Source organism: Mandrillus leucophaeus, unplaced genomic scaffold (assembly GCF_000951045.1).
Source record: "Mandrillus leucophaeus isolate KB7577 unplaced genomic scaffold, Mleu.le_1.0 Scaffold178, whole genome shotgun sequence".
In the NCBI taxonomy this organism is placed as follows: domain Eukaryota; kingdom Metazoa; phylum Chordata; class Mammalia; order Primates; family Cercopithecidae; genus Mandrillus; species Mandrillus leucophaeus.
The window spans coordinates 3,494,313-3,507,547 of NW_012101787.1; the positions used below are offsets into that span (position 1 = coordinate 3,494,313).

General features: G+C 46.8%; 1 protein-coding gene across 1 annotated transcript in view; it reads left to right on the plus strand.

Moving 5' to 3' along the window:
* The window catches only part of LOC105537682 (supervillin), a 137,990-nt gene that overhangs the window by 100,435 nt on the left and 24,320 nt on the right, over positions 1–13,235 (plus strand). The window contains exons 27-31 of the mRNA XM_011977333.1: positions 3,736–3,887; positions 6,702–6,807; positions 7,464–7,671; positions 10,099–10,232; positions 12,150–12,305. Of these exons, the coding sequence (XP_011832723.1) occupies positions 3,736–3,887; positions 6,702–6,807; positions 7,464–7,671; positions 10,099–10,232; positions 12,150–12,305 (756 nt within the window). The remainder of the gene's footprint in view (positions 1–3,735; positions 3,888–6,701; positions 6,808–7,463; positions 7,672–10,098; positions 10,233–12,149; positions 12,306–13,235) is intronic.

Sequence of the window (13,235 nt, forward strand, 5' to 3'; positions counted from 1 at the left end):
CTATTGACTTGGAGGCCCCTAGGAAATATGATTTGACCCAGGTGATTCCTTTCTACATTTCTTCCCAATAAACACAATGGACATCTCCCAGCCAGCTCCAACAACATCTTTTCCAGCTGACTTACAACTTAGAAAAAGTCCAGCTTTAGAGAATTAAGTTAAAGCAGGGAGCGTTCAGATTCCAGACCATCCCTCCAGCAGCAGAAGCACAGCCCCATAGCACTTGCAGTCACTCTGTAGCCAACGCGGAAGCTCTGGCCCCTTGGTGACACTCGTCCGGCTCCTCTATCACTTGTGCCCACAAGAGCCACACCTGCAAACAGGACCTAGTCAGAGCTCAGGGAGCACTTCTGGGAGAGGGTCAGCACACCTGCAAACAGGACCTAGTCAGAGCTCAGGGAGCACTTCTGGGAGAGGGTCAGCACACCTGCACACAGGACCGAGTCAGAGCTCAGGGAGCACTGCTGGGAGAGGGTCAGCAAAAAGCAGCAGCTGCTTAGGTGGTAGAGCCTCCGCTTGGCCGATGCTGGCCGTCCTGCTGGGGTCAGTGACCTGGCCCAGCGCCTGCAGGGTAGGGTTGCTCGCATTCCAGCAGGGTGAGGGGACAGCTGCTCGAGGTGCCCAGGGATGCCGAGCCAGGCTCCTCCAGGGCACGAAAGGGGTTTAATTTCTATAAATAGGTGGCTCTGAGGCAAGGATACTTAACCATGAACAGTCTTCATATTTGTGTTTTCTGTTATTCCTAAATAGAACTACTAGTACCAAACTTATTCTTGAAAGTGCCTTTATGGCATAACATGTCCACACTTTAAATTAGGTAACTAATCAAGGTTGTAAAGAGAATAGCTGGCAGGGCATGGTGGCTCACATCTGTAATGCCAGCACTTTGGGAGGCTGAGGCAGGCAAATCACGAGGTCAGGAGTTTGAGACCATCCTGGCCAACATGGTGAAACCCCCATCTCTACTAAAAATACAAAACAATAGCTGGGCATAGTGGCAGGCACCTATAATCCCAGCTACTCAGGAGGCTGAGGCAGGAGAATTGCTGGAACCCAGGAGGCAGAGGTTGCAGTGAGCCGAGATCATGCCACACGGCACTCCAGCCCAGGCGACAGGGTGAGACCCTGTCTCAAAAAAAAAAAAAAAAAAAAAGGAATAGCCCAGAAGTTCTTACCACTAAAAATTTAATCTTTACATTGCCAAAATTAAAAATGAATACACATATGAAAAATTAAGTTGCATATAGGACTAAATTTGGATATGTGCAGGAAAACTGTCACGAAAACTAGTGAAATGTTGCTTCATAAAATATCTTTAAAGAAAGAAAATTCTAGACTCACACTTGTAACCCCAGAGTTTTGGGAAGCTGAGGTGGGAAAATCACTTAACATTGTTTGAGACTAACCGGGGCAACATACTGAGAGACCCTGTCTATACAAAAAAATAAAAAATGAGCCCGGCATGGTGGCATGCAGCTATAATCCCAGCACTTTGGGAGGCTGAGGCAGGAGGATCACTTGAGCCCAGGAGTTCAGGGGTGCAGTGAGCTATGGTCATACCACTGCACTCCAACCTGGGCAACAGAGCAAGACCCTGTCTCTAAAGTAAAAGTAATTTTAAAAAGAGCTACAATTCTGTTTTGGGTATATACACTCAGGTCTCTTTGCAATGCTAGGATGTGATGTTGATTATTTAAGTGTGAATATGTATTTACACAATGTATTTGAGTGCTAACAGATTTCAAGGTCTTTATAAACGGTTATGATCTATTTGAAACATATCTTTCCTCAGTAATCTATTTAGTGCAACAGATGTTCACTATTTGAAGAGTGAGATTGCTATTCAAAGGCAAAGTGTTGCTAAGTTAGCAGAAATTTCATCATTGTCTTGTTCATCATCTTGTTCGTCATTGTAGCCCCGAATCCTGAAGTCCCCGCTCAGTGAATATTTGTTGAATGCATGAATGAGTGAAGGGAATCTAGAGTGAGACATATTCTTACAGGTAGAGATTTGGATGTCTGTAACGACGTCTAAAATGCCCATTTGACCTATAATTCCAGCACTTTTGGAGGATCACTTGAGGCCAGGAGTTAGAGACCAGCCTGGGTAACATAGTGAGACCCTATCTCTACAAAATGTTAAAAATAAAAATCAGCTAGGCATGGTGATGTAGTTCAAGACCATCCTGGCCAACATGGTGAAACCCCCATCTCTACTAAAAGTACAAAACAATAGCTGGGCATAGTGGTGGGCACCTATAATCCCAGCTTCTCAGGAGGCTGAGGCGGGAGAATTGCTCGAACCCAGGAGGCAGAGTTGCAGTGAGCCGAGATCATGCCACACGGCACTCCTGGGACTACAGCATGCCTGTAGTCCCAGCTATTTGGGAGGCTGAGGCGGGAGGATCATTTGAGCCCAGGAGGCTGAGGCTGCAGTGAGCCATGATTGTGCCATTGAACTCCAGCCTGGGTGACAGAGGGAGACCCTGTAACCTCCCCATGACTGCTCTCCACACCAAGCAGTCTCATCTGCCTCCTGTGCTGCTCATGTTTACTGAGTGCCTGTGTGGTGCCAGCCATGGGGACCATCAGCTGTAGTCCCAGGAGTGCCGTGTGGCATGATCTCAGCTCACTGCAACTCTGCCTCCTGGGTTCAAGCAATTCTCCTGCCTCAGCCTCCTGAGTAGCTGGGATTATAGGTGCCCACCACTATGCCCAGCTATTGTTTTGTACTTTTAGTAGAGATGGGGGTTTCACCATGTTGGCCAGATGGTCTCGAACTACATCACCATGCCTGGCTAATTTTTCTTTAATCCCGGCAGCAGCCCTGGTGACAGACATGAAATCTCAGATTAGTTTATGCTCAAGTGATATGTCAGCAACTTATCTCCTCATTTCTGACAGAACTTGAAAACTTCAAAGTTGTATTTTTTACTAGAATAGTTTTAACAGCCTGCAGTTTTTCCTTTGTACTTAAAGCTGGCCCTGCTAGTGTTTTTAATATCTTTTCCCTACCAGCTAATCTCTTGCCGAAGAGTGGCGTAATATGGAAAATGCGTTTGTGTCTGTGTGAGCCCTTGGTCCTGCTCTGGCAGTCACCAAGTACTTTTTTTTTTTTTTTTTTGTAAGAGAGTCTCACCCTGTCACCCAGGCTGGAGTGCCATGACACAATCATGGCTAACTGCGGTCTCAAACTTCTAGGCTCAAGTGATCCTCCTGCCCCAGTCTCCCAAGTAGCTAAGACTACAGGTGTGCAACGTCACACCAAGCTAATTTCTTTAAATTATTTTAGAGGTGGGGTCTTGCTATGTTGCCTGGGCTGGTCTTGAACTCCTGACCTCAAGCAGTCCTCCCAGAGTGTTGGGATTACAGGCATGAGCCACTCACCTGGCCTCACCAAATAGTTTGAAGAAATTACTGTGTCGCACACTTGGAGTGATCTGCCGCCCCTTCCGGATGACACGTCTTTTTCTCAGGGCACCAAGAGGGCCCCTCAGATCCTTTCCCCCCCGACGTTGGAAGCTCTGGGTCAGGAGCTGGAAGGAAGGTGATTTCTCTCTTCTCCTGGGCGTGACCAACCTTCCCTCCAGGTGCCAATGGTTTCTCCCCAGCCCCAGGCCTGAGGCTGTGTCTTTGCCACTGGTCCTCCCAGGCCCTGGGGAAGTGAGCCAGACATTTGCTTCTCCTCAGGTGTGTCAGCTGCTGACCTGTCTGTCTGCCATTCTGTGTTTGCAGTGGGAAGTCGCCAGAAGGGAGAGCACTCGGTGAGGGCGGCTGGCAAAGAGAAGTGCGTCTACTTCTTCTGGCAAGGCCGGCACTCCACAGTGAGTGAGAAGGGCACGTCGGCGCTGATGACGGTGGAGCTGGACGAGGAAAGGGGGGCCCAGGTGAGTCCTGGGGAGCTCTACACCCCAGGGACTGAGAGGAGCGTCCTCTCCTGGGAGCCGATGGCGCTCAGCCTGGTCCCTCCCAACATGATTCTGATAATGGAAGACCATGTCACCCAAAGCACTTCAGTCCTGGTCTGGCTTCTGCAGATTTCAGGCTGTGCCTCCCATTTCTTTCTTCCTCCCACTTTTTGTAAGATGATCCCAGAGAAAATGTTGTATCTGCAAATAGGAAATCCACATGACAAGTGCAGATGGCCGATGGGTGACTTTGAAAGGTTTCCACCTAACCAATCAAGGCACTGTGTGTAAAACAAAGAGATGCCATCATCTACTTCTCACAATGGTGGTGATTTTTTAAAAAACAGATCCAGGGCCAGCTGGCAAGGCCTCAGTAGGATGAGGATGCTGTGTTTTGGGTGAGAAGTGTAACTTGAGCAGCTATCCTGAAATTTTGTCAAGAGAACCTTAAAACTTTGATCAATTGTTCCATGTACACGAATCTACCTGAAGGAAATATCAGGTGAATGTAAGGACTGGGAACAACCATCACCTGTATTCACGGCAGCCTGAGTGGGTTTTCTGGAACAGGTCAGACTGGGTCACTCCCTTGCTGTCTGCCACACACACTGCAGTCTAAGTGGCTTCCCGGGGCTCCAGCACCTTCGTGGTGGGCCCCGGGCACCTCTCCAAGCTCCTCCTGCTCCTCTCCTCCACCCAGGCCACTCCAGCCTCTTCCTGTTCCATGGACCACCGCCGTCCACTCACCTCCTGCCCTATGCCTCATTCCACTATCTGGAAACTTCCCCTGCCTACTCCATACTGCCTCTACATACGTACCCCTGTGTACTGCCTCTTATGAGGCAGGTTTCTGTTCAAATGTCACCCACACCCTGTCCCCAACCCCCGCTCTATCCAGAGCCTTCTCATTCTCCCATCATTCTCAGTCCCTGCACTTGATCCCTTTATTTTCACAGCACTTTTCACCACCTAAAGCTACATGATCCCCCAGGAGCATGACAGACCGTGCAGCCCTGGCCTTACAACCCCGTGGCCTTCTAACCCCAGGGCCTGCATCGTGCCTGGCAGGGACTGCTGCCCAGATCCGAGGCCTGCAAACATGTCTCTAACATTCAGATGATCTCTGCCTGGGTCTCGTCCGCTCAGTACAAAGTACCAGCCATTAAGGTTTAACTCTGGGATTCTTTGACAACAGGACAATGCCATGTGCAAACCTCTTTATTCTCCTGGATGAGTGATTAACAATAGCAGGGGGGAAGGCTGCAGAGACATTCTTGCCAGAAATAGATCCACACTCACCCAGCCTTCCACTGTCCCAAGAACCAATCATGTTCCCTAAAAAATATTTTCTACTATGGACTATGTTTTAGAAATGGTATTGGTAACAGTTGCATTTTAATTTATTCCTAATAATCATTTCAACTACCCCTTTATTTTTTTTTTTAATTAATAGATTTTTTTTTTTTTTTTTTTTTGAGACGGAGTCTCGCTCTGTCGCCCAGACTGGAGTGCAGTGGTGCGATATCGGCTCACTGCAAACTCCTCCTCCCGGGTTCACACCATTCTCCTGCCTCAGCCTCCGGAGTAGCTGGGACTACAGGCGCCCACCACTACGCCTGGCTAATTTTTTTTTTTTTTTTTTTTTAGTAGAGACAGGGTTTCACCGTGTTAGCCAGGAAGGTCTCGATCTCCTGACCTCGTGATCTGCCCGCTTCAGCCTCCCAAAGTGCTAGGATTACAGGCGTGAGCCACCGCACCAGGCCCCCTTTATTTTTTTTTGTAAAGACCATGAATGAAAATGCTTTTATCATGCCTTCAAAATCACCCTCAGAGTTTGAGTCTTAATCTCTCTCATTTGAGCATTTTACCTGTTACCAATCCAGTGGATGGAGAATCATTTTATTTATATTTGTATTATTTTTTTGAGACAGGGCCTCACTCTGTCACCCAGGCTGGAGTGCAGTGGCACCATCACCGCTCACTGCAGCCTTGACCTCCTAGGCTCCATCAGTCCTCCTTCCTCAGCCTCCTGGGTAGCTGGGACTTCAGGCGTGCACCACTACAGGTGTGAGCCATGATCCAACCCTGGAAAATCATTTTAGATATGAAATACTGCCAAGAAATGGCAATTGGTTATGCAAAATGGGCACTGAGATTGATAAATTAACTCACAGTGAGAAATGCTTCCCCTCAGTGCCCCCTGACTACCAGCTCCAGGAAACATTTCTTCTTTAAGTAACGGTGTCCTAGACGGAGGTGACTCAACCCTAACATTATTCATGGTGCAGATAACACCCGAAGGAAAAGCCTTCTCTAAAGGCAAGGGAGAGGCTGAGTGGACTGCTGGGGTGGCCACAAACCATATATTTTCCGTAGAATGATTACCAAGTCAGCGATGAGTCATTCTCATTGCTGAGAGCTATCTTGTTAAGAATGTGTTTATATCAGTCTTGTGACATCAATAACCACAGAATACCATTAAAATATCAGGAGTCATGTTTTAAAAGAATGTTGCTTGACAGAACAACATTATGTAAAGAAAATGAGGCTGTACATCACTATAAAGCAAGGCTCCGATTTTGTTTAGGAAAAGAAGACCCTCCCTGAGTAACACCCTGAGAGGAGGCCGCACACGGCAGCGTTCGCAGAGCTTCTCTTTAGGCTGTAGTGTTAGCACTGTCTTTTGTTTGCACATCTTGATATGTTTCAGATTCTCCATGAGAGGCATGTATTGTTTTTAGGACTTCGAAAACCCCACGCCCGTTACCTATTTACCTCTGTTTACATTGGAAGGTCCAAGTTCTCCAGGGAAAGGAGCCCCCCTGTTTCCTGCAGTGTTTCCAGGGGGGGATGGTGGTGCACTCCGGGAGGCGGGAAGAGGAAGAAGAAAATGTGCAAAGTAAGTCACTTTTACTGCTGGAATTCGACTTTGCCTTTCCCTCTCTTGGAAGGAATTTTTATAAGCTGGGGGCTGAAAGTGAGTCTGTCTTCATCTAGTTGTGGCTCTACCTCTGAAAGCCTCCTGAGGTTTGCCTGATAACTCAGCTCTATGGGTGTTTGTGATCCGCCTCTCTCTGGAGGATTTACTCGAGGATTCACCTTTGCACGCAGGAGGCTGGAAGGTGGTCTCCCCTCCTCTGTCTGCTCTTTTTAGGAGGAAAGAAAAATCAGTGGTTCTTCTATTATAAATTATGAAAATTTTGTTGACCAGCACCCCCCACAAAAAAAAAAAAATCTTAGCTCTAGAGCCTTTTAAAGTGTGCCTGTTATAGAACTTGTTGTATAAATCTTGGAAACATGATTTTTCTACATTGTGAACTTCAGATCACCTGCTTCTAACTACCTAAGAACCCACTTTTGGGGGTGGCAGGAAGGCCTGATGCCTCAGTGCTTGGCAGGGCTCCCTGCGCAGTGCCTCAGCCCCTCTAGTCCCCTAAGTCCCTGGCCCTGGATGGAGGTGGCTGCCGTGGGCGGCACAGCGGGCACCAGGAAGGGCGGCGTTCGCTGCCACTTGCTCACGTCCTGACTCCTCCGCACCGCTGGTGCCCCCTGCAGGTGAGTGGCGGCTGTACTGCGTGCGCGGAGAGGTGCCCGTGGAAGGGAATTTGCTGGAAGTGGCCTGTCACTGTAGCAGCCTGAGGTCCAGGACTTCCATGGTGGTGCTCAACGTCAACAAGGCCCTCATCTACCTGTGGCATGGATGCAAAGCCCAGGCCCACACGAAGGAGGTCGGAAGGACCGCCGCGAACAAGATCAAGGAACAGTGAGTGTTGTGTCTGTGACGAGGCCCCCACACACCGGGCTTCCCAGAGGGACGGGGCAGGCTCAGGGCTACCAAGACTCCCAGCAGATCCCAGGCTGCTGAAAGTGACTGCAGCAAGGGATGGCTGGGAACGTGGTCGGGGGCCTCGGACATGCCAAGCAGAGAGGACACACATCTCAGTCCAGACCTCTGACTTGAGGCCGCTTTCGCGGTCTGAGGATTTACCTGGCTGGGTGAGCTAATGCAGGTGAGGCACCAGGGAGTGACTCTCGCGAGCACTCTGAGTTGCCGTTCTGCTTTTGGATGAGAAGCCTGGGGGCCTTTGATATTTAAAGGGAGCATATTTCAAATATCTGTTAGGGATTTTGAGTTTTCGTTTGCCAGAACAGCGGAGTGTTAAAAAGCTAAAGATGAGGGTGGGAAACTGCCACCTGTGTCAGACGATAAGATGTCCCCCATTCTGGAGAGCAGCCCCTAATGGGGAGGGATCGGACTCTCTGGGCACTTCCCGGGTACAGCACTTCCGAGTTGGGTTTTCTTCCCCTCCCAGGCAGGCACCTGCCCTTGGCCACTTGCAAAGGCTCAGCACACTGTGAGACAGCACTGAGTCGGGATCTTGGGGAAGAGGGGAACCAGAAGGGCAGTGAAGGCCACAGCCCAGGGAGGACGCTGTGGTGGCCGGCCCCCCGCTAGGATGGTCTGCCGCCGTGGCTCTGTGCTTTCAAGCCACACAGGCAAAATAAACATTGCAAGCTGCCAAAGAAGCCCGGTGTCACCCAGGCATTCAGGAGGCAACTGAGACCTGTGAGGACCTCAGTGAGTAAAAGTGAAGAGCTTCCTAGGGGCACAACATGCCACCAGAGTTTGATTTGGTGAACCCCATTCTCTGGGTTCTGGAACAGGGCAGTGGCCGGGGCCCCTGTGTCTGCTCTGAAAACACACTACACAGAGAGGGCAGAGAAGAGAACAGAGCAGGTCACCTCTCCACAGGGAGGCAGATGTGAAACAAGATGTTTCATCTGAAAACACCACTTGTGGGCTAGGGCAGGGGGAGGGGTGAGAAATCACGTGCTCTGAGGTGGCCCAAGGCATTTGGGGCCCATCAGAGGGTTTACTTGGACCACTGAGGAAAAGAAAAACAACGAAGAGCTCATTCACATATTCACTCAGTAAACATTTACTGAGTACCCGATGGCGCCAAGCAATCTGGACGTACAGGACTTATCCTATAAATCTTGGAAAAATGGTTTTTCTACAACACAAACTTTGGGCAACCTGCTTCTAACTCCCGAAGGACTGGAGTCAGGAACTGGGGACTTAGTGTTGAATAAGCCCAAGTCTCTGTCCTCATAAAGTTCATGTTCTAGCAGGAGAGAAAGACAAGAAATAGTCAATATGTCTTGTTCTATATAAAAATGTGTGTAATTTTCATGACACATTAGATGTGATTAAACATCCCTCCCTAGGGGCAAGTCAACTTCCCCTCCTGCACCACACACACTCATAAACCGCAGAGCACTTTTCCATTCATGAGGAAGAATTGCTTTTCCTTAGAAAGCAGAAGAGACGGTGAACTGATCTCCAGGTTTAGTTTTGAATAATTTTATGTCTGTACCCCATATATATATGTACCTACTATTAGTATATACCCACAAATATTTAAATTTTAAATTTTAAAAAAGCAGACAGTAACAAGTATTGGCAAGGATGTGAAAATTGGAACCCTTACACATTACTGGGGAGGTTGTAAAACAGTACAGCCACCTTGGAAAACAGTCTAGCAATTTCTCAAAAGATTTAACCATACAGTTACCATATGACTAGCAACTCTACTCCTATATATCTACCCAAGAGAAATGAAAACACTTGTACATGAAGGTTTATAGCAATGTTAGTCATAGTGGTCAAAAAGTGGAAATAACCCAAATATCTACCAACACATTAATGGATGAAAAAAATGTGGCAAAGCCATACACTGGAATATTATGCTGCCATAAAAAAGAATTCAGTACTGATACATACTACAACATGGATGAACCTTAAAAACATCACATTAAGTTAAAAAACTCAGTCACAAAAGAACATATATAATTCCATCTGTATGAAATGTCCAGAATAGGCAAGTCCATAAATACAGAAGTAGATTAGTGGGTTCTGAGGACTAAGGATGGGGGAAATGCAGAGTGACTGCTAATGGGTACAGGGCTTCCTTTTCCAGGAGATGAAAACGTACTGAAATTAGTGATGACAGTTGCACAACTCTGTGAATATACTAAAATCTGTACACATAAAAAGAGTGAATTTTATGACATGTGAATTATATCTCAATAAAGCTATTATAAAGCTGTTATCATAATAGTAATAATAATTTTGGGTCGCCAGCGCTCTCCAGACTTATAAAGAACTCTTGGACTTTCTCCCTTGCAGATGCCCTCTGGAAGCAGGACTGCATAGTAGCAGCAAAGTCACAATACACGAGTGTGATGAAGGCTCCGAGCCACTCGGATTCTGGGACGCCTTGGGAAGGAGAGACAGGAAAGCCTATGATTGCATGCTTCAAGGTAATGTGGCATCCACAGCCTGCGATCTGGCTTTTTGGTTTATTTTTGGAAACGAGAGTCTTGCTCTGTTACCCAGACTGGAGTATAGTGGTGCGATCACAGCTCACTGCAGCTTCAACTTCCGGGGCTCAAGTGATTAGCCTGCCTCAGCCTCCCAAAATGCTGGGATTGCAGGCTTGAGCCACAATTCATGTTTTATCTTAATTCTTCAGTCTGTCTGAAATCTAGTGTGATGAGTATTATGTCCAGTTGATTGAACAGTATTTTTCTTTCCGGGGGTGAGTTTAACTTGGACACCAAGACTTCAAATTCCCACTGGCGAATCAGCTCCCAAGGCTTCCTGGGGACCAAGCCATCTTCCAGGGTCTTAGGGACTCAGGGCACCATTTTCTTTCTTTCCTCATAGCTGCCACCTGAGAAACAGCAGTCCTCTGGGTGTTGGAGTGAGACCTGGGGAAGGAAGCCAACCTCTTATCCCCTTTCCAGAGCCCTTCAGTCATTAACCTGCTTGGAAATACAAAGGCCGTGTCTGTATAGAATAGGCACTCCCGTTCACCGGGGTGAGGTTAGGTGTGTATATGGGCGCTTTCCCAGCTGTTCTCAAAATACAGATGAACATAAGAAGGAAAGTGAACTTTTGTGAAGCAGTTCCAACAAACCAGACACCAGCCAACACCTTACATATAGTAACTCCGTTAGTACAACCCAACACTGTGCCATTTTTACAGATGAGGAAACTGAGGAATACAGAAGTTAATCAAGTTGCCCAAGGCTGGGCAGCAATGGAGTATCCTCATAACTGCTTCATAATACTCTGCCCCTCAATGTTTATAAACTTTTATATAGCTTTTTAAACATAATGCCTAGAAGACGTTTGAAATTATGGAGAAGTTAAAAAAAGAAATGAAGTCACTTATAACCACATTTCTTAGATGTAACAGAATTCATATTTCTCTATGCTGTAATATAATATCTATTTTAAAAAATAATATGTGGATCTACTGTTTTGTAACCTGCTTTTTTCCTTTATTATGAATAATTTCCCAAGTTATTAAAATTTAGATATCTAATGGCTGTGAGATATTCTATTATTCTGTGAATATATGCCACTCTCTACCTGACAGTCTCTGGCAGCTGGGAAGTTGAGTTGTTTCTTGTTTCTGATTTTTCTCCCTTATATAATAATGCAGTTTGAATACTTTTTAAAATAATCCTATACATTCATTCCTAATTGAGAGGAATTCCTAGATGTGGAACTGCCGTGCTCATCATGAAAGTCTGATAGCATGTATCAGCTCGGGCCAAGTTTTATTCTCACTCGCAATATACAAAAGCGTTCATTTCTCAACACAATCATAAATTCAACATATTATCTTTTTCCTCTTTGCCAAATTGATGAAAGGACACAGATAGCTAAGCATTGTTTTGTTTTACTTGGAAGTACATATATATGTATACTTATATACATAATGTGTGATATACACATACATATATCTGTGTATATATATGCATATGTATCTATATTTTTTAGCCATTTTAGTTTCTACTTTGGTGAGTGTTCTATTTGTGTCTTTTGTACATTTTATTATTTTTTCCTTATGTATGTCCCTTCATGTATTAAGGATATTAACTAGTTGCTGTATTACAAATATTTCCCATTTGTTACTTGGCTTTTCTTTTCTTTTTAATTTTGCATTGTTGTTTTTCATTTTTCTATAATCAATGCATTATTTTTCCTTTTGATTTGTTCTTTTACTATTGCAATTGCTAAAAGGCCTTCTCCACCTTGAAGCTCAGATAAATCCTACCTGTGCTTCCACAATGCTTTGAATTATTTCGTATTTTACATTCATTCTTCATCTGGAATTTACTTGGATGCACACGATATCTTCAGCTTTGTTCTCTTTTCTTTCAAAGATCCTGGAAGTTTTAACTTCGCACCCCGCCTGTTCATCCTCAGCAGCTCCTCTGGGGATTTCGCGGCCACGGAGTTTGTGTACCCTGCCCGAGCCCCCTCTGTGGTCAGTTCCATGCCCTTCCTGCAGGAAGATCTGTACAGTGCGCCCCAGCCAGGTAAGGCCTGCAGGGGGCAGCTATGCTGAGCATTAGAAGGCACATCTTCCAGAAAGCCTTTTGATTTTACGCTGGTATTTATTAAGCAGCTTCTGTTTGCCAAGCACACTCCCAGAACACCCAGAACATGTGCTTACACTCATTCCATCCTCACCCCTACACCAAAAGGAAGGAGGGTGAAATCAGCCACACTTTATAGCATAAGGAACGAGACTCAGTCACTTAACCCACCCAAAGACATCAGCTAAGAACAGGTTGAGCACCACAGTGACAGACCTGGCGTCTCTGCTTTTCTCCCAGCCTTCCTCTCAGTCTTGTTGCTGCATGGTCACCAGTCAACTACCATTGCTCCAGCCATCATGTTTGCATTCAAGATAGAAAGAGAAAGAAGTGGGGAGGGAAAAAGGCCACTTAATAGCCACATCAGATAAAGCACATGTTTTCCCAGAAGCCCCGAGCAGACTTCTGCTTACATCCCATTGGCCAGAGCCTGTCACATGGCCAACCCCAGCTGCAAGGGAGCCTGGGGAACAAGTGGCAGAGGAGAAGGGTATTGGGGTATTGGCTAAGTTAGCCAGGGAACAGGGTCTGCCATACCAACGCTCCACAGCAGAGCCAAGACTCCAGCCCAGGTCTTCTGATCCCAAGGTGAGGGCTCTGTGCCCTCATTCTGGTTGGGAAAGTCACAAGAGACTGGGCTTGACAGCCCCTCCCGCCTGCCCTCCAACGAAGCCAAGGTCAGCTGCCTCTCAGTTTGTGTTTGTTGCTTCTCACATTACAAGAGCCTGGAGCTGCAGCCAGGGACCTCACCTTGCACTGAGAGCCCAGGGCACCACTGGAAGTGTGACCAGTGCACATGTCATGCTTGGAAAATCTTAGCCATCAGAAAGAGAGGCTGTGCCCACGCCCTTCATCCTGGGGCTCAGGGCG